Source organism: Pseudonaja textilis, chromosome 4, assembly GCF_049901715.1.
Source record: "Pseudonaja textilis isolate UNSWEBS1 chromosome 4, rPseTex1.2, whole genome shotgun sequence".
NCBI lineage: Eukaryota > Metazoa > Chordata > Lepidosauria > Squamata > Elapidae > Pseudonaja > Pseudonaja textilis.
In genome coordinates, this window is record NC_141993.1 from 23,014,736 (window position 1) to 23,040,453 (window position 25,718).

General features: G+C 42.9%; 1 protein-coding gene across 1 annotated transcript in view; it reads right to left on the reverse strand.

The window, feature by feature from the left end:
- The window catches only part of PRKG1 (protein kinase cGMP-dependent 1), an 878,222-nt gene extending 853,033 nt beyond the window's left edge, over positions 1-25,189 (reverse strand). Inside the window, exon 1 of the mRNA XM_026719912.2 lies at positions 24,725-25,189. Coding sequence (XP_026575697.1) covers positions 24,725-24,990 — 266 coding nt within the window. The 5' untranslated portion in view covers positions 24,991-25,189. The remainder of the gene's footprint in view (positions 1-24,724) is intronic.
- Positions 25,190-25,718: the final 529 nt, after the last annotated feature.

Sequence of the window (25,718 nt, forward strand, 5' to 3'; positions counted from 1 at the left end):
ATGATCCTGTGAAGCCTCTCCACATTCCTTGCAAAAGGAAAACCAGATGCCAGTCAGAAATGATGCAACATTGCTGAAGCTAATGATGCTTCCTTGAGGCGGAAATCCACCATCGCATCTATCAAAGAAAGTAGGACCACCTTCTCCACTGTTTTACATCCTAACTGCATCTTGTTATAGGATCTTCATAAATCAGTGGTGGCTAACCTTTTTGGGCTCCTGTGCCAAAAATTGTGCGCACGCCTGTGCTCACGCGCTCGTGTGCCAGCACCCAGAAGGCAATGTGCATCCCCCCCACTCCCCCTACACATGCACATACAATTCCTCCACCCCCTTACCTGCACTGTGCCTCCCAGTTGATTTTTGGCCTGTTTGAGGCCTTTTTCGGCCTCCCAGAGGCTTGAGGAAAGCTTCTGTAGGCTTTGCAGACCGAAAAATGAGGCCATTTCGTCACTTCCGGTATTTTCAGAAATACAGGAAGTGATGAAATGGGCCTATTTTTTGGCCTGCAAAGGCTTTCTTCAAGCCTCTGGGAGGCCGAAAAAGGCCTCAAACAGCCCAAAAATCAGCTCTGAGGTGCATGCATGCACAGTGAGGTAAGTTTGCCTGCTGGCTCGCATGCCAGCACAAATGGCTTTGCATGCCACCTGTGGCACGCATGCCGTAGGTTCGCCATCATAATTATAAATTCTTCTTACCTTATAGGAGTGTCTATGGAGATTCTCAGTCATCCAGGTCATGGTTATCCCAAAGGTGCTTTTTCGAGACAATAAAACAACATTTTCATTCCGTACATTGCAGGCATATCGGAAAAGCTTAGGAGAAACTTCAGCCAACATAACATACGTGCACACTTCAAACACAACGATACACTAAGCAGAAGCTTGTCCACCCCAAGGATAAAACACCCAGACATAAACTGAGCAATGTGGTATGTGCAGTACAGTGCAGTGAGCCATGTGCAGATCTGTCGATTGGGGAAACAAAACAACCACTTCATAAAAGCATGGCACAACATAGGAGAACAAACACATTACGACTAGATTCTAGACCATCTGCAATTAAAAGACACAGGCCACTCTTTTGAAGACAGCATGGTCCACATTTTGGACATAGAGGACGGCTGGTTTGAAAGAGGGGTCAAAGAGGCTATCTATGTCCAAATTGAACAGCCCTCTCTTAACAGAGGGGAAGGGAAATGTCATCATCTATCTCCAATCTACAACACAGTCCTTTCAACAGTTCTAAGAAGGCTCCACACCCATTTACACCATTCCAGTGACCTGATGACACAGATAAATCTCCAGGTGACCTTAATGACCTGCTGAAAGAATGAAAATGACCAGTTGTCTGCAAGGAGTATAAATCCTTCCATTCCCCAACATCCAGTCAGAACTGAAGAAGCTTCTTGGATGAGAAGTGAAATCTCTTCAAAGAAAAAACAAGGAAATCCAGTTGCCCCTTGGAAAAGCACCTTCGGGATATCTTATAGGAGGATTTTAAAAAACTAAGAAGGATATGAATATAATATACAGGTGGCTTACAGCTCCAGGAACCCTGCTACTTCCTCAGGTCTTACCAAATTAAATTACCAAATTGCACTATGGAATTGGAAAAGAGCCAGGAACAACCCAGCAGAGCTCTTTGTGGGGTACTATGTCCAATACTCAAAGTAGATCAGACATATTAACACTTATAAATGCATTTCTCTCTGTTCTTTATGTATGCATGCTGAATGGTATATATGAAATTCTATTATAAAAATCACTACTGTGCAAGTCTATTTTCTTCCTGCAATGCAAAAAATGGGATATGCTTCAAGAGATTAACAGTGGTTATGACATTCATTTATTGAAAATATTTTTCTGCTGCTGCTGCTGCTCCTGCATTTGAACCAGTTTAAATACCATTGTAAAACCAAATGTAAAAATTGATGAGAAGTCACTTCATGCAAAACCCAAATGCACATCTATTCTTCTTCATCATCCTCTTTTAACAACCCCATATAATCCCTTGTGGGGTGGAGTCTGGGCAACTGAATGGAGCTGAGTATTTACTGGCCGGATGCCTTTCCTGTCACCAATGCGGAAGTTTTTTTCAGCAGATATATTCACAGTGTGCCCAGAGATAAATATCTGCCCCAACCTAGAATTGAACTCACAGCGTTCTGATTGTAAGATGAGAGCTCTACCTCTAGGCCACCGCACCACTCAAATGCACATCTATTATTGAATCAATAGAATCAAGGATGTCCTCCAATGGGCCTGTCTATTCCCCAACTTTAGGACAGGAATGGCTGCATTCTTATCTTCCACACTGGAAGTGGAACGATAAATCATGTCCTTAATAGTCAGGCAGGCAATCTGTAAGGTTGGTCAGCCTTAGCAGCTAACACTTGGAAATGGACTAGCTGCTGAAAAGTGATTGAAAATATATCTGCATGTGTTCAATTTAAACAACACGGGCTATGGAAGCTTACATTAGATGAACATGTTGCATTGTCTATCAACATCCCAACATGAAGTAGATTTTAAGATATGGAGGAGATTGGCCACATTCGCTTTCTTGAGCAGGATCATAGTAGCAGATTTAACTTAGTTGAATGAAAGCTCTGAGGCCATTGAGATCAATTCATGTTCTGTGCAGAAACTGAATAGATCCCATAAACAAGTGCTGTATAAATTAACTATACATACGGATATGTTGTAAAGACAACTACAGTTTCACTTTAAATGCAAGGTAGAAAATACATTTGGCTCTGCCCAAATTGCTTCCATGTAGAATACAAAAGCAATAATTAGTTGTCTTCAGTCCAGTTGAGGGAAATGTCATTCTTTTTCTCCCACTAATAATGCAACAAAGAGAATTTAACAGTAGTTCTCAGAGGGATATTTTCAATCTACATCAAAACAGACCAAAGGGAAAAACTAAACGGTAATAAGATATACTAGTAATATTGTTCTGTTTGGCCCTGCTTTTTCAAAACACTTAAAAAACTAATTGCAATCATAAAGGAAGTTTTGTCTTCTATTCTGGTTCAGATGATTGCACATTTATATGGTTTCCTGTCAAACTGTATTAAATATTTCTTAAGAGCTGGAGACTGGGAAATTAGTTGAATGTTAAATGGCTTAAAACAACAACCACCCACCGACCAAATAGTTTGTGTATAATATTCCCATGACCAGTAAAATAATATTTTGGGAGATCTACTTTATTAAAAACAATACAAGTGTTCCGCTTGCATTTTCTGAATAAACTAGAAAGGATTTGGCTTATGCTACTCTCTCCCATACTGAATAAAGTTGTCAGACTCTACAATACAGACTCTATAATCTCATAATTTACAAACTAAGGAGAAATTTCCTGACAGTTAGAACAATTAATCAGTGGAGCAACTTGCTTCCAGAAGTTGTAAATGCTCCAACAGTGGAAAGAAGAGATTAGACAACCATTTTCTGAAGTGGTGTAGGGTTTCCTGCCTAAGCAGGGGATTGGACTAGAAGACCTCCAAGGTCCCTTCCAACTCTTTTATTCTAACAATTAGAAAACACTACCCCGAGCTACGGAACTACTATTCTCCCCACCCCCAAAAAATTCTTCTTACCTTATGGAAATATAATATCTTGATTCATATGACATGATCATATGAGTAACATTATGATTGAAGACTATGAATTATTCATACACAATAAAATGTTAGTTTCTAATGCATTATACACAGACACACACACACACACACAAATATATGTTTATACTGACAGGATTTAACCTTTACTCTGTGCAAATGTTCTGTACACAATGCTAGCTACTTGGTTGCACCATTCAGCATATGCTGCCCCTGTTTGCATCTTACACTCTGCCACTCTGGGTTGGACTGACTCTGAGGCTTCTCTATATAGAAGACCCTGCCTAGTATGACAGATCTCTGCTTCTATGGATGAGGCGCTTAGTGCTTGTTCCTGCTCAGTTCTGGGAGCTGAAGTCCATATATGTTAAAAATGCTGAAATTGAGAAACCCTGTTCTACACCACAGGTGTCAAACTCAATGGTGTCACGTGATGTATCACGATGTATCACAACGTTTTTCCCTTTGCTGAGCCAGGGTGTCAGTGGTGGGTTTCAAAATTTTTTACTACCAGTTCTGTGGGCCTGGCTTTGTGGGCATGGCAAGGGAAAGATAGTGTAAACTCTCCTGTCAGATGTGGTATTTGCCCGTTCTCCAAACTACTCAAAATGTCCGCTACTGGTTCTCCAAAACTGGTCAGAACCTGCTGAATACCACCTCTGGTGTGCATGGCCTGTGCATGATGCCTCTGGCCTGAGGGTCACCAGTTTGACAGGCCTGGTCTAGAATGACACTTTGTTATATTGATTCAAGAGGGCCTGTCTGCAAGGTATGGTAAGAAAAGTCAAGGAGCAATGGTGTGCTCATAGCTCTACCTGTTTTCTGTCCATCACATATGGAACACACAGAAAAAAGATCAGATGGAAGTTTGACCTTGCCCCCTCCCCACTCTCTCCCTCTCTCATCTCTCTCTCTCTCTCTCCCCCTGAGAATGGAGCTGGAGACTATCCTACGATCCCAAATAAAGAATGATCGATCGGTAGGAAAATGGGATGAGGAATTTTCCTGCAGACTTTTGGGGTGGGGATTTTTCCAGGGTCTCTGGTCCACGGAATTTAAAATTATGAGTTTGGTGGTCCCTGACGTCTAAAAGTTGGTGACCCCTGATATAAACAGTTGCAGAGAGTGAAGAGGATGACCTTGATGGAGAGAAAAGAAGCATTACCAAAGCAACAGAGGAAAGACTGATTAAGTTTAAGCTATGATAGAAAATTATGAAAATAACTTAAACATATCCCTAAATCACATGAATAGAAAAAAGAGGGGAGAGAAAGGACCAACAAACCTGAGATTATGCTACTGTAGCCTACCCATTTCATGTAATCTTAATCACGTTTCCAATTATATCTGTTATCTAAAAGATGCTTGACTAACTAAATAAACAAATCAACAAACAACAAATAAATAAAAAAACAAATAAATATCAATCTAGTCTTAAAGCATAAAGCCATAGCTCAGGAGATGAAGCTTTGTTTGAGGCATCTATAATTAAAGGAATTAGACTATCAATTTAAAGATAGGAGCCATGGTGGCAGAGTGGTTAGAACGCAGTGTTGCAGGCCAACTCTGCCCACTGCCAGGAGTTTGATCCTGGCTGGCTGAAGGTTGACTTAGCCTTCCGAGGTTGGTAAAACAAGGACCCAGATTGTTGAGGGCATTATGCTGACATTGTAAATCGCCCAGAGAGTAAAGTAAAGCACCGTGGAGAAGTATATAAATCTAAGTACTAAGTGCTATTGCTAAAGAAATGATCCCTATCTATAAATAAGGAAAACTGTTGTGTATCACAGTACAATAAATAGTCTGAACTTCCAGGGAAAAAAATTGTCCTGATCTTACTCCGGCTACCTCAGCAAAAGCATAGACACAAGTAAAGACCTGTTCTTTTTCTTTCTCATTATTTATTTTTTAGAATAAAAGTCTTTCCTTTTCATTTTCTGTTTGCTTTGTTCTTCCTTCCTTTTCCTCACATCTCATCTAGTATCAGGTCACAGATCTTCCTGGACCCCATTTGTCTCTCTCTTGTCTCAAATAGCTTTTAGTAATACATCTACGGTATTCAGCAATATCATTTGTATCATATTCATTTTTCCTTGGAAAAAACTGTCTTCCTAAAGAGTATTTAATCCAGACATCACTGCTCCTAAACTCTCTATCCCTAAATTAAAAGGCAGATCTCTATTTGTTGGATCACATGAGGCAGAAGAAGGTTCTGTCCCAAAAACCAGCAATTTGATACCTGCTAATTCCTAAAAAAATAAGTCTGAAAGTAATTATTTCTTTCATATGTGTGGTAGCAGGCACCTGGATCCCTGTAAGATCCAGCCAACTTCCTTGTGCTATATTTAACACTGGGGCATGACTAGGCAATGCCTAGTGCTTGCCAATTCAATTCTCTTCCAAAGCATTGAGAAGAGAAAGCGTCAACTGATACGGATCTTAAGAAATGTGACAAATCCTTCCAAAGATATTATGGAGGAATAAAAAGGCCCCACTGGTTAGATTCTGGTTTTTTCTTCTTCTGATATTTATCTCCTCCCACCAAAATAAGACAAGGGGTACAACAAATCTTTAAAATGGACAACTCCAGTATATATCTGCAGTACTGGGAAGAATTCTAGCTATTAAATATCTCTCTGATAAATAGTGAAGAAAACCATTGGTACACTTTCAGACTAGACATTACCAATGGAAACGGTAATACCAGTAAACCAAAAATTGTGTGAATCAGGTTTAACTATAAAATCGGAAGCAATTGATAGTAGAGGAATTTCTTCCTTTGGGACAGGCAATTCCTTCCTTAACTGATGCACTTGTTAAGCAAAACATTACCTCACCACGCTGGACTTATGACCTCCCTTCCACCTTGGTTGTTAACCAAATCACTCACCATCATTAAAGAAAATGTCACAAGATTGACTCTGTTTGCCGGTTGTGAAGTGCACAAATGTTGATTGTGTGATTGCAAGACATTGCGATGGTTGTAGACACCTCTGTTTGCAAATACCCAAATCTTGATAAAGTAGATCCCTAAATGTTGTGATGGTAGGGAAACATCTGCCAGTTGTGAAGCAACTGATCACTTGGTGCAGAGGGATGCTGCAATGGTCATAAGTGCGAGGACCAGTCATAAAGATACTTTTTCAGCACTTTTAACTTCAAATGGTTGCTAAAGAGGGTAGTCGTTAAGCAAGCTGTACTCTATAGCCGTATTCAGTTGAGGAAAAACCACAGCTATTGAAAATAGGCTTTACTTTTGCAAATCTGTTTTTAATACAAGGCAGAAGGCTTTACAAAATTGTTTTTTACCACAGCTCTTGGCAGCCTTTTGAATAACCAAGTTATAGAATAGAATATGGTGACTCAGCTGCATACTAATCTATCCAACCATAATTATTATTTTTTTAATCTTGCCATTCTGCCAAATAGTGCTCAAGATGGCTAATAATAATTAAAATAAAGTATAAAACAACTATAAAGTACAGTGTAGAAACAAGGCGGAAAATAGGCTGGAACAGCTGATGCAATTACAATTCTCACAGTAGCTATAAACGAATATCAGTCAAGCCAAAAACGTGACTGGATTATAGTAGATTTGCTATTGATGAGGTTTCCTAAGGAAGCGGGTGATTAGCTAGGCCACTTGACCAACTGAAGAGCAAAAAAAAAAGAGAGAGAGAAAGTTCCCTCCTCAAGTTCTTGGCAAATACAGGAGAGTACTAAAAATGAAATTATAGGAATATTCAGTTTGCCTTACACACTTTTCCAGTATTTTGTATTATTAGAAATGTTATGTCTGTGGAACTGGTTGGGGTCCCCAACCAGGTCCGCTGTTTGAGCGGGAGCACCAGCAGCTCCCATTGGTTGGTTCCGTTTGACAGCCGGCTATATAAGCCGGCTGTCGAGCAGAGCCAGCCGTTGTCGCCCGCTGGTCTGCAAGTTAGCAAGCAGACGCGACAACCCTTTATTCGTTGCAATAAAGCCTGTTAGTTGTACGCTCTGGTCTCATGCCTCTTCCTTACCATCGCTATACAACACTGGCAACCAGGATGGGATGGTCAAAGGCTAACCAGACGCGTTTATTCAAAGAGCTGTAAGTCACGGAGAGTGAAGCCACGGGCGCTGTAGCCGCAGCCGCCCCACGCCGCAAAGAGCGCGAAATTCAAACTGATATTGTTTGAGCTGATTCGCTGAAACGAGCCACAGGCGCCGCAGCCGAGGCCGCCCACGCTCACCAAGAGCGCGATTTTCAAAAAGAGCTACGCAGCCCAGAGAGACAGCCGCAGCCGCGTTCTTTTAAGAGCGCAAATTCAAATAGCGATTGAAGAAGACGAACCTGTTCTTTTCTCCACGATGAGTACTAATTCAGCATTCCCTCCATTCAAACCAAACGAGGAAACATGGGACTCCTACAAAAATCGATTCAGCCATTTTCTTGACGCCATCGGTTTAGCCGACGCTGCGGAGCATAGGAAGAAGTCCTATTTCCTGAGTTACTGCGGAGCCACCGTCTTCGACACCGCTACGGCGTTGGTCGCACCCCGCGCCATCAGAAGCGTCCCATGGGACGAGCTACAGGAAATACTTTCAAATCACTATTCGCCCAAACCGTCCCAAATGGCCAGGAGGATTAGCACTCTAAACTGTCTCGTTTCCTGCTCAGCCAGCACACAACGCCCTGCACCACCACCAACAAATCTCCTGCCGAACTTCTAATGGGGAGACGCCTTAGAACCACCCTGGACAGGCTACACCCCCACTACTCCCCAGACACCCCCTTAGGGTCCGACAGTCTGGTCAGAGACTTCGCCCCACAAGACCTGGTATATGCCAGGAGCTACGCGGGGGATCCGTTGTGGGTGCCAGGACAAGTCGTGTCAGTCACAGGTCCCAGGTCCTACAGGATCCTCCTAGAGGATGGACGTTTGTGGCGGAGACACGTGGATCAACTCAGAAAGCGGCGGAAGGGCGCGACAGATACCAACCCATGCCAACCTGCCAGCGCCAACGACACCTCACCAGTGCCTGACGCGGATCCCCTGCGGAACCTGGTTTTCCCTGACGAGCGAGAGGACTGGCGGGAGAACCCGAGTTTCCGGCCAGAGTCACCACTCCAGCCACCGAGCGACCCAGTTGACCAGCCGGACCTTGAGACTCAGCCGGGCCAACCTGAGCAGGGGTTTTCATCAGCACCACAGGACACTACGCCGGGGCAAACCCACACCCCGACGACCGCCGAGGCACGTTCCGAAGACCAGGACTTGACACCGGCCGACAGTTCACCCGAACTGCGACGTTCTGGTTGCCAGCGAAGACAACCCTCGTATCTACAGGACTACGCATGTTCCCAGCTGGGGGAAAGGGGTGTTATGTCTGTGGAACTGGTTGGGGTCCCCAACCAGGTCCGCTGTTTGAGCGGGAGCACCAGCAGCTCCCATTGGTTGGTTCCGTTTGACAGCCGGCTATATAAGCCGGCTGTCGAGCAGAGCCAGCCGTTGTCGCCCGCTGGTCTGCAAGTTAGCAAGCAGACGCGACAACCCTTTATTCGTTGCAATAAAGCCTGTTAGTTGTACACTCTGGTCTCATGCCTCTTCCTTACCATCGCTCTACAACAAGAAAACTTTTAGAATGTGCCGGTGAGGTCATCAAAGTTATAAAAATCTTTGGGTGAGGGTCTCAATCTATCTTCCTTCTCCCTGGGGATAGCAATAGCACTTAGACTTATATACCCCTTTACAGTACTTTACCGCTCTCTCTAAGCTGTTTACACAGTCAGCATATTGCCCCCAACAATCTGAGTCCTCATTTTACCCACGGAAGGATGATAGGCTGAGTCAACCTTGAGCCGGTGGGACTTGAACTGCCAAATTGCTGGCCATCAGCAGTCAGCAGAAATAGCCTCCAGTACTGCACTCTAACCACTGCACCACCACGGCTTATATCAATGATGCTGAAGTTGGTGGCCAGTTGTGTTTGGTCTAATTTCACATTCTGGTTTTTCCTCTATTTTAACACTAAGCCTGAATAATAGATATTTTTAGAAATTCACTGCCTATTTTTAAATTTATTTTACTTCATTGATAATGTGTTAAATATGTTTGGGAGATATTATTAATGCAAGGCTAAAGGCTCTCCACTGAGCATCACTCTTAGACCATCCCGTCTGCTTGGATATGTAAGTTGAATTCAAGGGGGGGAAAGACAAATTTAGTCTAAGCTGCAGTTCTTATCAAAAACAAGGGCAAGGGATAAATCTAATACTGGAACAGATAGCTTGGTAGGTTACAATATAAGGAAGTACAAAAAGTATAATGTACATTTGTTGGTTTGGAAAGGCATATGATAAAATAACAGTTTTTGAATATTTTACAAGAAAATAGAGCTATCGGTTCCTCATGGGCCAGATCTGAGCACATTGCAGGCCAAATCCAGCCCGCAGGCCTTGAGTTTGGCACTCCTGTCCTAGGCTATCTAGGATCTCACAACTCCTAGTGAAGACCCAAACTTTATGTGCCAACAAATCTTTATCTGAATGGCAGGATAATTACAAGTCTTGCTCCTAGATCAATTGTACTCTGCTGCTTAGAATAACTTCTTGTTTCTTCCAATAATACAGCCAGCTCTGGAAGTGAGGATTTCATGTTGTACTTTGATATTTTCCAAACAATCCATAAAAGCAACATGTCCAGATGACGAAAATGCCTTACAGAAATAACCTTTAGAGATACTAAAGCTTTTCGGAAGTGAAGTCACTCATTTCATGGAAAGTTAGTTCATTTGAGAATATCAGACTACAAATCTAAACAGGGATATCTGAGAATAATTTTCCATTAAGAAAGTGGAATTTTATGTCTGCATAAACATACATATCAGCCTATTAATCCTGCCAATGGTAAAGGTTTTTATCAGATATTAGACATATAAATCAAAAGCCAATTGGGAATTTCTACTGGAGTTGGAAATATCTGATTGGGAGCCACTCAGAATTTTAAATAAATAAATATCTCAAGGGATTCCATTGGCTGGATCGATTCCTACGATATTAGTAGCAGCTTCCCCTCTGTCACATAACATGCTGAATTACAGACTAGCCAATTACAGTTTATCTAGCTTGTGGTGCAAACTCAGGCCATGTAGATCTATTTTTTAAAAAGGCAACCATTGGTAAAGTCCAACAGATTGGAAGCATTTTTACAGATTAACAAAATTGGAAGGGACTTTGTAGGTCATCTAGTCCAACCTCTTGCCCAATTAGGAGACCCTACACTATTTCTGACAAATGGCAGTCCACTCTTTCTTGAAAACCTCCAGTGATGAAGCTCCCACAATTTCCAAAGGCAATCTAAATGACCTGGGCTGAGCTTGGGGGTTGGGGGGAAGTTAACCAGGTTTCAGGCTGATTTCTGCTTGGATGAGAGACTAATACAAGACCTTAGATTTGTTGGTTAGACTGGGAAAAAACATGCAGGAAAAGGTCAGGACATACCACTTCCATATTTTATAAATAAACAAAAAATACATAGACCTCTGCATACAGTGACTAGGAGTTGAACTCAAAATAAAGAGAGTCTTGCTTTTTCTGTCCATTACAATAAATGCTGCTTGAATGAAATCAGAGCTAAAATACTGTGAAATGCTGCTAGCAATACAGAGCTCTAATTGGCAATGGGCTTTTATTTATTTTTAATTAATATTCAGATAGATAAATGGATGGATGAGAGAGACGGGGAGAGAGAGAAAGAGAGAGAGAGATGATAGATAGATAGATGATAGATAGATAGATAGATAGATAGATAGATAGATAGATAGATAGATAGATAGATAGATAGATGAGAGGGGGAGGGGGAGAGAGAGATAATAGGTAGATAGGTAGATACCATATATACTGTAGATAGGTAGGTAGGTAGGCAGGCAGCCAGGCAAACAGGCAGACCAACAGACCGATAGACAGATTTTATATTTATATACACACACACACATACAAATATAAATATACATATACATACATACATACATACATACATATATATATATATGTATATATATATACACATACATATATATATATATACACACACATATATATATATATATATAGAGAGAGAGAGAGAGAGAGAGAGAGAGAGAGAGAGAGGCAAAAGATAGATAGATAGATAGATAGATAGATAGATAGATAGATAGATAGATAGATAGATAGATAACTTTCATTTATAAGATAGATATAGAGAGAGATGAGAGAGAGATGAGAGAGGAATGAGGGAAGGAGAGACACACAGAGATTAAGAAGGGGGGAGAGGCAAGAGAGAGAGTGAGAGAGCCATATCTTGCAGCAGAAATTGCTTTTTTTATTTAGAAGGAAGAAAACGTCATGCAACATTGTGATGAAAGTCAGGTAACCTTCATTTATAACCCAACAACTTGTAGGGATGGAGTGGAAAAGGGCCTTCTTCAATAGGAAAGGCAGAATAATTTGGTACATAATAGACCAGATAAACTAGAATTTAAGTTGAGATAGTTGCAGCCATTCCCACTAACTTCTGATGCACATTGCCCCAAAAATGAGTGACCTTCCTAAAAATTTCCATAACTTCATCTTACAGGCACGGAGGTATAATCACTGTCTGACGTAGATAAGAGAACTAACTGACAAACCAGCTTAATAGGTTTGAGTTGTCAGGTATTGTATAAATAACTAAAGAAAGTAGTGTCAGTCCTCAAATTACAACAATTCATTTAGTGACCGTTCAAAGTTACAAACTGCACTGAAAAAAGTGACTTATGACCATTTTTCAGACTTAAAACTGTTGCAGCATCCCTATGGTCACATGACCAAAATTCAAATGTGTGTCAATGGGTTCATAGTTATGACAGTCGCAGTGTCTCAGAGTCACGTGATTCCCCCTTTTGTGACCTTCTGACCCGCCAAGTCAATGGGGAAGCCAGATTTACTTAACACCCGTGTTAGTAACTGAACGAGTGCATTAATTCGCTCAACAACTATGGTACAAAAGGTTGTAAAATAGGGCAAAATTCACTGTTTTACTTAGCAACAGAAATTTGGGGCTCAATTGTGGTCATAAGTCGAGGAATACCTGTAGTACCGAACATGAAATTGTGTGCGATCCAGATATGTTGGAATATAATTCCCATAAATCAGAACCAAAATTTTTTCAAAACAAAGATTAGCAAGAGGCTCCTTTCCCAATTTAACATAAACATAAAATAACTACACAGGATGTATGATAATGGTATGTTAAGCCAAGACCAGCTTGTTATTACTAATTATTATGTTTGTTTATTATTTCATAGATACCAGAAGCAAGAATCTTCCAACACTATCACAAGTGAAAGGAAGTAATTTTTCACATACCATCTTCGACCTTTTGCATGTTGTACTCTGTTACGTGATAGTGCTTAATTATGCAATATCATAAAAATAACTAATGCATGGGTATTCAACAAAAATATCAGTGCAAAAACTACAAATATTTCCCATATTTAGCTAAATCTCTAACATATTTTTGCATGTTATTTTCAACATCGGGGTGAATGCTATGGTAATTATATGAACATGTACTTTCTTTTACAGAATTCTTGCTCAAAACCAATAGTGGCCTATTAGTTAATTGGTAGTTTAAAATTTTCTTATAGAGTTTTTTTTTAAAAAAACTGAAAATAAAAATTAATTACTATTAATTTGCACATTAATTTTCAGAGGATTTTCTTTCTTTTCTTTTCTTTTTTGCAGTAATCTATCTCTGGTTACAATGAATATTTGAATGGGAATCTCAGAAATAAACCATCTTTAATAGGTTATTATTTTTATTTATGTATCATTTTTATATGGTTACCCATCTCAAAAAAAGCTTGTTGCAGTAAATTAAAAAGAAAACCTAATAAATAATAACAAATATATACATATATACATATATACATACATACATACATACATATATATATATATATATATATATATATATATATGGTATTTTGTTCGGGTATTTTCCTACGTCATTGTAGTTGTGCTTTTAAAGTTGTAGCAACGTTTCGGCAGAATCTCATCTGCCATCATCAGGCCTCTGTATTGTGTTCGTCTGTGAGTCACACTTTCACAATATAGAAGCCTGATGATGGCAGATGAGATTCTGCCGAAACGTTGCTACAACTTTAAAAGCACAACTATAATGACGTGGGAAAATACCTGAACAAAGCTGAATGCCATACATTAAGTATGGTATGGTAACTTAAGAAAATATGTGTGTGTGTGTGTGTGTGTGTGCGTGTGTGTGTAGTGTATATAGTGTATGTATATGTATATAGTGTGTACACACACACACACATATATATATAACTTCTAATTGTATATCCTATTTTATACATATTTTAAAATATATTAAAATATAATTCATCCTTAATTTAATCCACAATAGGTTTACGGATTTCCCAGGATTTTTTTTAAAAATCAGAACAACAATCTTGGGCTGAGAATGGCAGACCCAACTGAACTGATGTTTAACCAGAGATCTGAGTATAATTCTTCCAGGTTGAATCTAACACAAGTCGATTTCTATTCTATGCCAACTTGCTTATAAAACCTACAGAAAGCACCTGCTATCTTAAAAGACTAATTCTCTGATGCATCGGAAGGAACACCCAAAGATGCTTTTTCAAAAGGCAACCAGACTCGTTTTTCCTTGAAGATGTTTTGCTTCTCAAGAAGCAAAACAAGAAGTTTCTTCAGTTCACAGTTCGCTGAAGAAGCTTCTTGGATGAGAAGCGAAACATCTTCTTCCTCAAGGAAAAAAACACAGTCCAGTTCATTGCCTTTCTCACCATGACTGAGAATCAACCATAGAAGACAACCATGACTGAATACCCCTACTAAAGAAATCCAAGCACATATCATTTTTTTAAACGAAGTTGTTTTTTTAAATTTTAATCCGAATCAAAGTTAATGATTGAAAAAATGCTTCTGTTTTATTTTGTTTTAAGTGGGTGCTACTACTCACATTCTTGAGTGCTCCAAAGCATATTTTAAAATCCAAATCCAAAACTCAGCAGAGCGTACAATGACAGTGATGAAAAGAGTAGAAAAATAAAATCTTTTGGGTAGGGAAGGGTAACAGAAAACAGAAACAAATTGTACTCTATCAGCACAAATAAATAACGGTGAGAAAACCAGTAGATTTAAACTGCATCAGCTCCTGAATGCAGTTTTAAGTCTCCTGCCTGAGCTAAAGTTGGATTGTATCAAAGTTGTGTCTCTTTTGGGTTATTTTGCAGTGCATTCCCGACATCAAATAATGGGCATGAATAATGAACCAACCGTAAATTATAATGTCTCCAAGTAGGCGAGTGCCAATAGCTGAAAATAATCAGCAATGCCTGACATGAGTGATTGGTTTAAGTCTACAACATCTGATACTAGGGAGCCCTGTATCCATGATGAGGCCAACATCCTCTGCAGGACCACAGAACAAATCTTGGATGTGTTTCTGGACTCATCTATGCCTTTCAGGACCAAGTGGCCATTAATGGTCATTCACTGTTTCAATCACTGCCTTTCCCCAGCAGCTAGTCTGTTTCATGTTCTCCCACTACGCAGGACTTAACAAATTGCACAGTCATGGTCCTCCTTCTCTGGGGCTGTTTCTGCCCTTCTGTTTTCCCATCTGTTTCACGAATGGGTAGGTAACCCAAGAACCCAGCGCTGAGAAGCCAAGAGATTGTCTATCTGCACAGCATGATTGCCCCAGCATAGGTTTCCATCGAACCACCACCCTTCAGTAAGGCCAAAAAATTTGAAAGAATACAATACATTTTGTAAACAAAAATGGTGACAGTTCACAAAGATTACTAGGTGCAAATAGAAAGACATACTATTTCCATAGCAAGGAAGATAAAAGCAGGAATGGTTAAATGGAATACTTTACTTAAAGAGGAAAATATGTTCTTATTTGGATATCACTTCTGGAATTTGTGCTTGTGAAGGAAAAAAAGAAACTTTGATTTTGGTTTTGTCGATTAGAAAGATTTGGTGTTACAGAAATGGCTAGTTATATATTAATAAGTAAAAGCAAAAAGTTGAGGTTGGAGCGTATTTATCTTGTACTGTGCTAGGAAGAGTTGGAAGTCCATACCCCCTTTTCTTTCTTTTTCTCTTCCCCCTTGTATCTCACACCCCCTTTCCCCATTCCCTTTCCTTCCCTTAATTTCCTATTTTCTTTTCTTTCTTTTTTTTTTGTATTTCATACAATAAAAATAAAAAGGAGGGGAAAAGATTGTCCCAGCATAGATGCAGCGGCTGACCTTTCCTCAAAGTCATGAACCCATGATGTCATCTTCTACCTGCCACCAGTGAAGTTGACTTCCATCCATCTTCTCCTGCAGTAAATCGTGTTTTCCAACTTCTGCATGTGCCACTAGTGCTGATGGATCTGCTGTGCGCTCCCCCCGCTTTTCTCTAAGTGCTGATCACTGCTTTCTCATTTTGTCCTGAGCTGCTGCACCAGTGAAACTGAATATATTTTTTTTCTTCTTTCTTGAACCAGTCCACTGTGGAAGAGGGAAACGAATTCTCCCTGTTCCAACTCATCCCATAAGAAGAATGGTACAACTAACTCCCCGCCTCCTTTTTGCAAAACTGTAAAGAATGACATAAAGAATGGGGAGAAAGTAATGAATTATAAATATACTGCTTCTAAACAAGTGACACTGTTTAGCCACAGCTCAGCTAAGGCTGCTCGGCTTTACAATGCCGTGTAAGGCTTGTCAGATCTCCATCCATCGCTGCTTTGATTCCTTTTGCAAACTGCATGTCATGATTCCGCCTCCTGTATTGGAAAGTCACCAAATGTGGAGAGGAGAAAGGATTCTTGGCAACTGCACAGAGAGAGAACCAGCCGCACAAATTGGTGACGGAAGACTCGGGGATTGCTTGAAAGCAACCCAAGTTTCCTCAATGCAACCGTTGCAACCTTGGCACCTCTATGGTGTGTCCTGTAGGTGGGTGATGGAAAGCAGCTGCCTGCACCTGGCAGGAGACATTCCTTCTCCCACATGGTTGGAGGCTGGTGGAGCAGCTCTTAGCCTGGAGGGCACCAGCATCATTCAGATGCCTGGATTAGCAACAGCAAGGAAGCTGCCCTAAAAACAGAGGGACAAGAGGCTGGGGGTGGCCAGCAGGGGAGGAAGATATGCCACAAATAGGAGAAAGGGCTGAGGGAGAAAGAATCTAAGGTATGTGTATACAAAGTGGAGAATACAGCAAAGCCCCTACCTGTTCTTCACAGATACAGATTAACAGAATTGGAAGGGACCTTGTAGGTCATCTAGTCCAACCCGCCGCCCAAACAGGAGACCCTACACTATTTCTGACAGATGGCAGTCCAGTCTTTTCTTGAAAGGCTCCAGTGATGAAGCTCCCACAACTTCCAAAGGCAAGCTGTTCCATTGGTTGCTTGTTCTCACTGTCAGAAAATGTATCCTTATTTCCAGGTTGAATCTCTCCTTGATCAGCTTCCATCCATTATTCCTTGTCTGGCCTTCAGGTGCCTTGGAAAATACCTTGACCCCTTCCTCTCTGTGGCTGTCCCTCAAATTCTGGAAGACTGCTATCATGTCTCCCCTGGTCCTTCTCTTCACTAGATTAGCCATGCCCAGTTCCTGTAACCATTCTTCATATGCTTTAGTATCCAGTCCAGAGGTGGTATTCAGCAGGTTCTGACCAGTTCTGGATAACCGGTAGCAGAAATTTTGAGTAGTTTAGAGAACTGGCAAATATCACCTTTGACTGGAGATTTTACAGTATCCTTCCCCCGCCACACCCACCAAGCCATGCCTACAGAACTGGTAGTAAAAAAAATTGTATCCCACTACTGCTCCAGTCCCCTAATCTTCTTGGTTGCTCTTCTCTGCACTTTTTCTAGAGTCTCAATATCTTTAGAGTGTGGTGACCAAGACTGGATGCAGTACTCTAGGTGTGGTCTTACTAAGGCTTTATAGAGTGGTATTAGTACCTCACTTGATCTTGATTGTATCCCTCTGTTAAAGCAATTTAGGACTGCATGGGCTTTTTGGACTGCTGCCGCACACTGCTGGCTCATATTTAGCTGGTTGTCCACTAAGACGCCAAAATCCCTCTCAGTTACTATATAGTAGAGGGATCAAAACAAAGTGACCTCTCCCATTTCTCCTGCACTGGGATCAAGTCATATTTGGGGCTTGTTGAAGCTTCTTAGAAGAGAGAAGGCAAGCAATGCAAGGAAATTGCTGCTTTCTCCTTCTAGGCCCAGCCATAGCAAGAACAGTGAAGGGTGGCATTGAGTCCACCATCACCCCATCACCTCACACTCAACTCAAGTGGGCAACTCCTGCCTTCAACAGTGGGTTGGACCACGAAGGTCCCTTTTCCATCTCTGATTTCCCTGGAGGAGATGGTTCTATACATGTCCTCCAAGACCTGCCCGTGGAAAAGAGAGTCATTTGTTTAGATGGGAAGGGTAGAATTGTGGGCCACCCACTAATCAAGGACTGTAAAATGGGTGATTTTGACAGAATCCCTGGCTGCCACTATGACCAATAAAAGAACAAGTTAAAATCTGGAAAGGGTTGGGGTTTTTTTTTTAAAAAAAAGAAATGGGTTCTTTTCTAGGGACTTCACATGAAAAAGTCAAGCAGTTTAAATTGCAGAATGGCGCAGACTCTTTAAATCTGATCCGCTCCATTCATGCTATACTGCCATCACGTCTGTTTTCATGGCTGGCTCGTAATGTACTAAAAAGGATGGCAACAGATTTTTAGAAGAAAAACCCCATGTATCGTCAGGAACACATTTTGCTACAAGTTCCATGATAATTGACAGACCAGGTGCAATAGGGACAGAATGGGGTCTGGGAACAGGGACAGGTAATTTTATGCCGCTGCTGTTTTGTTTCAACTTAACAGTGGATTGATAGCAATTTAACACAGTAGTGGGGAAAGGAATATATGAATAATCTCTATGTTGTGTTTGAGTAGTTTATTTGCTCAATTACAATTATTTTAATTCTGTGCATCTGAGGTACAAGTCAAAGGAAAGGTTCAGACTGCACCTTGAATTTAAGACTAAGCAAAAAAGTATCTAATCAACCATTTTTCTTTGATCATCAAGACATTTCCCAGAAATGTCAACTTCTCTTAGGGTCCCATGTGCAAAACGTAGCATTCTTTTATTCTCATTTTAACAGAGACGCTATAGCATGTTAATTCATGGTTATCTTTTTTCAGGCAAAATCCAGTTTAATGGGATGTCCACTATAATCCTAAATGTCTATAATTGTAAGTTATTCTGTTTACTATGGTATTAGTAAGATATTCTGTTTACTATGAGTCTTACTCCCACATACATTAGCTGTGTCAATGGTGAACTCTCAGCTTTTTTAAATTTAAAACTAGATGTATATAATACCATACACATCTTTTCAAAAGTAAGTTCCACTGAATTTTCTCCAAATGCATAGAATCTGTCAATTGAGAATTGCAGCCTTTTTTTTTAATTGATCAGAAATGGAAGACACTGCCTCTAATGAGTGAAAATAGAACACATATCTAATATAATGTTAAAAATAACTAAAATGTTTAAAGCCAAACTTGTGCATCTAAAGGAACAGATAAAAAAAAAGAGAGAGAGAGAATCAAAGCTGCCTGTGGTCTTGTTATTAAAAGACATTCTGTTCCTTTAAGCATGCTAGTGAATCTCTCCCACCCTCAATTCCAACCATTACGATCTCCATATATTATACTTGTCATAACTCCCTGCTACAGTGACTCAGGGTGCTGAAAATAAACTTCATGGCTTCGATTGGAAAGCAGGAATCCAAATGCGAAGGAAGGAGGGGGGGGGGAGTTTGCCCTATGTCCTAGTGTAAACCACAAAGAAAGAGGAAGTCAGGGCTTAATAATTCCAATAAATGTTGGAAGGGGAGAGAAAAAAAAGCAGTCTTGACATCTGATAAATGTAAAACTAACTCTCTGTTCTCCTCCTGCTTGGAAAAGAGCAGGAAGGAATGGCATCCACTGCCTTGCAGCAAGGAAAAAAAAACCTCTTTCAAAATCATTTTCCAGGGGGAATATCAAGCTCGTAGAACCCTAACTTTAAAATCCTGTATTTACAAACCCAGTTTAATTTTAACACAAGACCTACAGTAGCTTCTTTCAAGAGAACCTCGAGGCCTTGAAAGCAGGACTTTCAAAATTCATAAAATAACCTCAGTCATTAACACGGTTTAAAAAAAAAAAGACGGTGAAACGTAGCAAAGGCTCCACTGCCTCCCTTTAAATAAAGAGAGGTGGGAGGGGTGGGGTTGAGGGTTTGTTTCGTGACCTGCGTGTCTTAAAGATGCGGACAACCTGCCCTAATTTCAGCGGCACAACTCCCGGACTCCAGGAGTTTTTGAGAGGAGGAAGGCGCTAACCCCGAAATAGCCTTAAAAATGAAGCCAAACCTGAAAGCACACATAGAGTTTTTCAAGCCACAGTTGACACTGCAAGAAAGCCAGTTTTTAATCACAGCCTTTTGGCTTTCTTGCATGGGACGAGTCTCACAGTTTAACAGAGACCACTGGTCGTTTTGCTCACCAGGGAACTCCTTAACAGTGACAATCCTTCCCTGTTCCAGCCTTACCTGCTTTTCTATCCACATCGAAAATGCTTTTTTTTTTAAAGAATAGAGGAGAGGAGAGGAGAGGAGAGGAGAGGGAGAGGAGAGGAGAGGAGAGGAGAGGAGAGGAAAATAGGGAAAGACTAGAATAGAATAGGAAAAGAACAGAATAGAATGGAATAGAATAGAATAAAACAGAACAGAATAGAATAGAACAGAATAGGGAAAGAATAGAATAGAATAGAATAGAATAGAATAGAATAGAATAGAATAGAGTTGGAAGGGACTTTGGAGGTCTTCTAGTCCAACCCCCTGCTTAAGCAGGAAACCCCCTACCATTTCAGATAAATGGTTATCCAATCTCTTCTTCTTTTTAAGAATCTGACCTACAGTGATTCTTCCATGTTTGGAGGATAAGTTTTTGTTGTTGTTGTTTTGCTTTAGGTTTTAATGTTGCTAACAACCTAGAACCCAGCCTTTGGCTATTACAGGTAGTCCTCAACTTACGACCGCAAACAAAATGTACGTTGTTATGTGAGACATTTGTTCAAATGAGGTTTGCCCCATTTTACAACTTTTCTTGCCACCGTTGTTGATAAGTTAGCAACCTCGGTCGTGAAGTGAATCTGGCTTCCCCATTGGCTTGGCTTGTCGGAAGGTCGCCCAAGGGGATCACATGACCCCGGGAAGTAGCAACGGTCATATGTATGAACCAGTTGCCAAGCATCTGAATGTTGATCACGTGGCCATGGGGAAGCTGCAATGCTCCTAACTATGAAAAACAGTCACATTTTTCAGTGCCGTTGTAACTTTGAAGGAACTGTTGTAAGTTAAGGACTACCTATTCAAGGGCATAATCTGGCCTAAGCCATTTTAATTTATTGAAAAGAAACCCCAAATAATTGGGCAGCTTAAAACGTTTAATGAGTGCAACTGAACACAACACAGTTGAGGTATTGGGAGGTATTTACTGTGCTAGGGCTTCTATGCTTCATACATTAGGATGGCTGCAGATAAATGTTTTCCATATTTCCTGCATTTGCCATTGTCCATCTTTTTTCCCCATTACAGTAAATTCACTGAGAAGGAGGTAAAATAGCTGAATTGTTTATTTTAAGAAATGCATCCAAGGCCGAAAAGTCACCTGTCTGAAAGGTATTTCTTTCCCACAATGGAATCGACTCACCTAAAACGGTGCCTAGGGTAAGTACAATGTACCTGCTAAAAACAAAGTCATATGTGCACCTTTTAACCCCTTTCTTGAAAAATGATGATTTCATTCATGAATAAATAACTAAGGAAATCGGAGACCATCGCTATTAACTATCACTACCAGGGCAAAGCAGATGGCATCACTCTCAGCGATTATTATTACATCGCTACTAGCGGTCGTTCTTCTTATCTGTCACTTATACACATGATCAGTCTTCGGGACACTTTTACAAATCAGAGCTCCCTCCCTGAAGAGCTTATCATTATGCATAAAAGCAAGATCGTAATCCTGATCAACATCTTATTAATGTGTGTGTTTTATTGCAGACACAGTGTCCAAGTTGGGCAGGCTTAAAAATGTTGAAATTAAGTAAATAAAACAAAATAAATACAGACAGAGGGAGTGGAATGGAATGAGGTCCCTGCAGAACATTGAAGATTCTCAAGATATCCTTCACATAAAATATAAGGGAATTGGAAAGTCCCCAGCTGTTTCAAAGGGATGTTTTTAGGCTGCCCGCCTGCCTGCATCAGCCTTATGGAGTGTGTTTGTGTATGTGTGTACTTCCTTGACCCTCTTGCTTCCACTGCCATGATAACCTTATTTACAGAATAGAGCTGGAAGGGACCGTGGAGGTCACCTAGTCCAACCTCCTGCTCAAGCAGGAGATCCTATACTATTTCAGACAAGTGGCTGTCTAGTCTCTTCTTAACAACCTCCAGTGATGGGGCATCCACCATTTTTGAAGGCAAGAAAGGTTAACCTTGGATACATCATTTGTCGCGGGCAGTCAAAGATTCTCAAGATATCCTTCACATAAAATATAACCCAACTGAAAGTCCTCAGCTGTTTTGAAGGCATGTTTTTCAGATGCCCACTGCATCAGCCTCTGTGTGTGTGAGAGAGAGAGAGAAGGGGGGAGAGGGAGGGAGGGAGGGAGAGAGAGAGAGAGAGTGCATGTGTACTTCTTTGACCATCTTGCTTCCACTGCCATAACCGTAGTTACAGATGGAGTTCGAAGGGACCCTGGAGGTCATCTAGTCCAACCCCCCCCCCCGACTCAAGCTGGAGACCCTATACCATTCCAGACAAGCGGCCGTCCCAGTCTCTTCTTAAAAACCTCCAGTGATGAAGCACCCACCACTTCTGAAGGCAAGACGGTCCACTGGTTAACCTCGGATACACCATTTGTCAAGGGAAGACACCTCTACACGGGGCTGGGGTGGGCTGGGGGACGTGGGTTCGGGATCGCCGGTGTCCAAACGCATAATAGATAACCAGAGTTGGAAGGGACTTTCTAGGTCATCTAGTCCAACCCCCACCCCCACCCCCGCCCAAGGGGAGACCCTACACCATTTCTGACAAATGGCAGTCCAATCTCTCCTTGAAAGTCTCAAGTGAAAGATTCGTGTTTAAAGAGAAGCACCCAAAGGGGCACTTGGCACCGCAGCGCGGCAATAACCCTCCACCCTCCCCAAAACATCATTAAACGCTGTAAGATCCAGGACGAAACAACCAAACCAGGCGCAGCTTCCCCCACTCCTCCGCCCTCTCCCCGCATCTCCCTATCCCGAACCGAGCCAGGCACGTGCAAGCCGGGACACTTCCAATCCCGCGCGCGCCTGACTCCCGCTTCACTTTCCGAACCCGGCGCCGCCAAGCGAGCGAGCGACGGAGGCTGACTGGGAGGGCTCGGACACGGCGGAGAAAGAGAGAGGAGAGAGAGAGAGGAGAGAGAGAAAGAAAAAGAGAAAGAAAGGAGAGAGAGAGAGGAGAGAGAGAAAGAGGGAGGGAGGGAGGAAGAGAGAAGGAGGGGGGAGGGGGAGAGAGAAAGAAAGAAAGAGAGAAAAAGAAGGAGAAAGAGCGGGAGGGAGGGAGAAAGAGAGTGGAGAAAGAAAACGAGAGAAAGAGAAATAAGGAGAGAGAGGAGGGAGGGAGGAAGAGAGAAGGAGGGAGGGGAGGGAGGGAGAGAAAGAGAGAAAGGGAGGGGAGGAAGGGAGAGAGGGGGAGAGTGAAAGAAAAAGAGAAAAAGAGAAAGGGGAGAGAGGGGGAGGGAGGGGGGAGGAAGAGAGGGGGAAGGGGAGGGAGAGAGAAAGAGAAAGAAAAAGAGAGAGAGGAGAGAGGGAGGGAGGGAGAGAGAGAGAGAGAGAGAGAGAGAGAGAAAGGCGGGAGGGGAAGGGAAGGGAAAGCTGGGGGGGATGAGAGACGCAGCTTAATGGGATATTCGATATCCTGCAAGGCGCATTTCTTGCTCTGCACTTCCAGGGACTTAAAAGCTCCTAATGCACTTCCTCTCGCTAATGTCCACAGGGGGTTTAATGCGCAGGCCGATCGATGGGGCTTCTTCTCTAGTGCCCGGGACATATTTTTTCCCCCTTCCCCTCCTCCTCTTCTTTTTCTTCTTCTTCTTCTTCTTCTTCTTTTTTTTTTTTTTTTTGCAAAAAGCAGAGCCGCCGCCAGCTGGACAGGGCGGGGATGAGGCGGGCGGGATGCTTGTGGAAGTGGGGAAGGGGGAAGAGGCTGCTGAAGAAGAAGAGGGAGGGAGGGAGGGAGGGCTGTGACTTTCTCAGCGCCGCTCCCCTCTTCCTTTAACCTCCAAGCTTTCCCCACTCGCGCAGCCTCCTCCTCCTCCTCCCCGCTTCCCCCCTCGCTCCGTGGGAGCAGCGCTCTCCCAAAGGCGCCGGGAGGGAAAAGGAAAGGGCGAGCGACTTCGGCGGCCGCCACTGAGCATGCCCGGCTCACGCGCCGTTCGGGCACGCTTTCACTAAAATAGAAAGGCAGCCCGGCTGCCAAAGGATGGAGAGCGGAGCGAGGCACCGCACCCGCTTGGCGTGGGCTTTGCCAGGCGGGGCCCCGAGAAGTTTAGGGGCCACGCGGAGAGCGGGAGAAAGAGAGACGGGTGGTGGTGGGAAGGAATAACAGGGCTGTTGGGTTTCCTTCGCCGGACCTCTTCTGCACGACCACCGGGCGACACGTGAGGGGCGCCAACCTTTGGGGGCAAAAGTTTTCCTCACAGACACCCCGCTTCTCCCACCTGAGGTAGCGGAGGGCGACCGGGGGGCTGCTGCGCCCCTCCGAACTCCCACCCACCCACCCAGTCGCTGCAGCCATCCACAGCGCTGAGGTGACTCGGGGGGGCTGAAGGAGACCCGGGTGCAAAACGTGACACATTGAAACACGTGTAAAAAAAACCACACCACTCACACACCCTTTCCTTTCTCCTTACCCACGCCCTCCCCCCTACCTTTCGGATTTGGTGAACTTCCGAAACGCCTGCCTGAGGTCGTGGAAAGAGCGATAGGTCTGCGGTTCCGCGGAGATGCCTTGCGCCCGGGTGGTGCGGGGCCCGATGTGAGTGGTGGGCGCGGGCAGGACGGACTGACACTTGTGCAGCTTCCTCTTCAGCTCCTGGATCTCCTCGTCCTTCTCCGACAGGCGCTTCTCCAGCTCTTTAATCCGCTCATCCTTGAAGAGCAAAAGCTTCGCGAAGTCCCCTTCTAGCTCGCTCATGGTTCCCCACCCGGCCCCGGTCCCGGCCCGGCTTGGCTCGGCTCGGCGCTTCGCTTCCAACTTTGTGAATCCCGGAGGAGTCGAGCGAGTTAAAAGCCGCGGCGGCAACGACCCAGGCGAGCGGAGAGTGAATGGAGCTTCTCTGAGAGAGAAAGGAGGGACGGAGAGAGAGAGAGGGAGGAAAGGGAAAGTCAGTCCGAGAGGCAGCCGGAGAGATCTGCTGTCACTAATGGGTAGTGGTGAGCGGCTTTCTTCGATCCACTTACTGCTGAATGGGCTGTAAATGGAGGCAACAGGATGAGAGGGCTGAGATCACCGAGGGGAGAGTTGTTGAGTGCTAATCTGGAAGCCTCTCTTGGGACCTGGTGATTATCTTTCATTGAGAAAGCAATTAAAACTCTGCTTCTGCTCTGGCTGGCTGCCCTTGATACCTACCTTCCGGATTTCGCTGGGGGAGGAGAAGGTTGGTGGAAAAAGACGTTTTCATAATAGCTCCAGTTCCAGTCCATCCTACTCCTCATCAGCGCAAAGTCTCTCTCTCTCCCCCTCCTCTCTCTCTCCCTCTCTCCCTCCCTCTCTCTCTCCCTCCCTCCCTCTTTCTCTCTCCCTCCCTCCCTCCCTCTGTCTCCCTCCCTCTCTCCCCCCCTCCCCCTCTTTCTCTCTCCCTCCCTCTGCCTCTCTCTCTTTCTCTCTCCCTCCTTCTGTCTCCCTCCCTCTCTCCCTCCCTC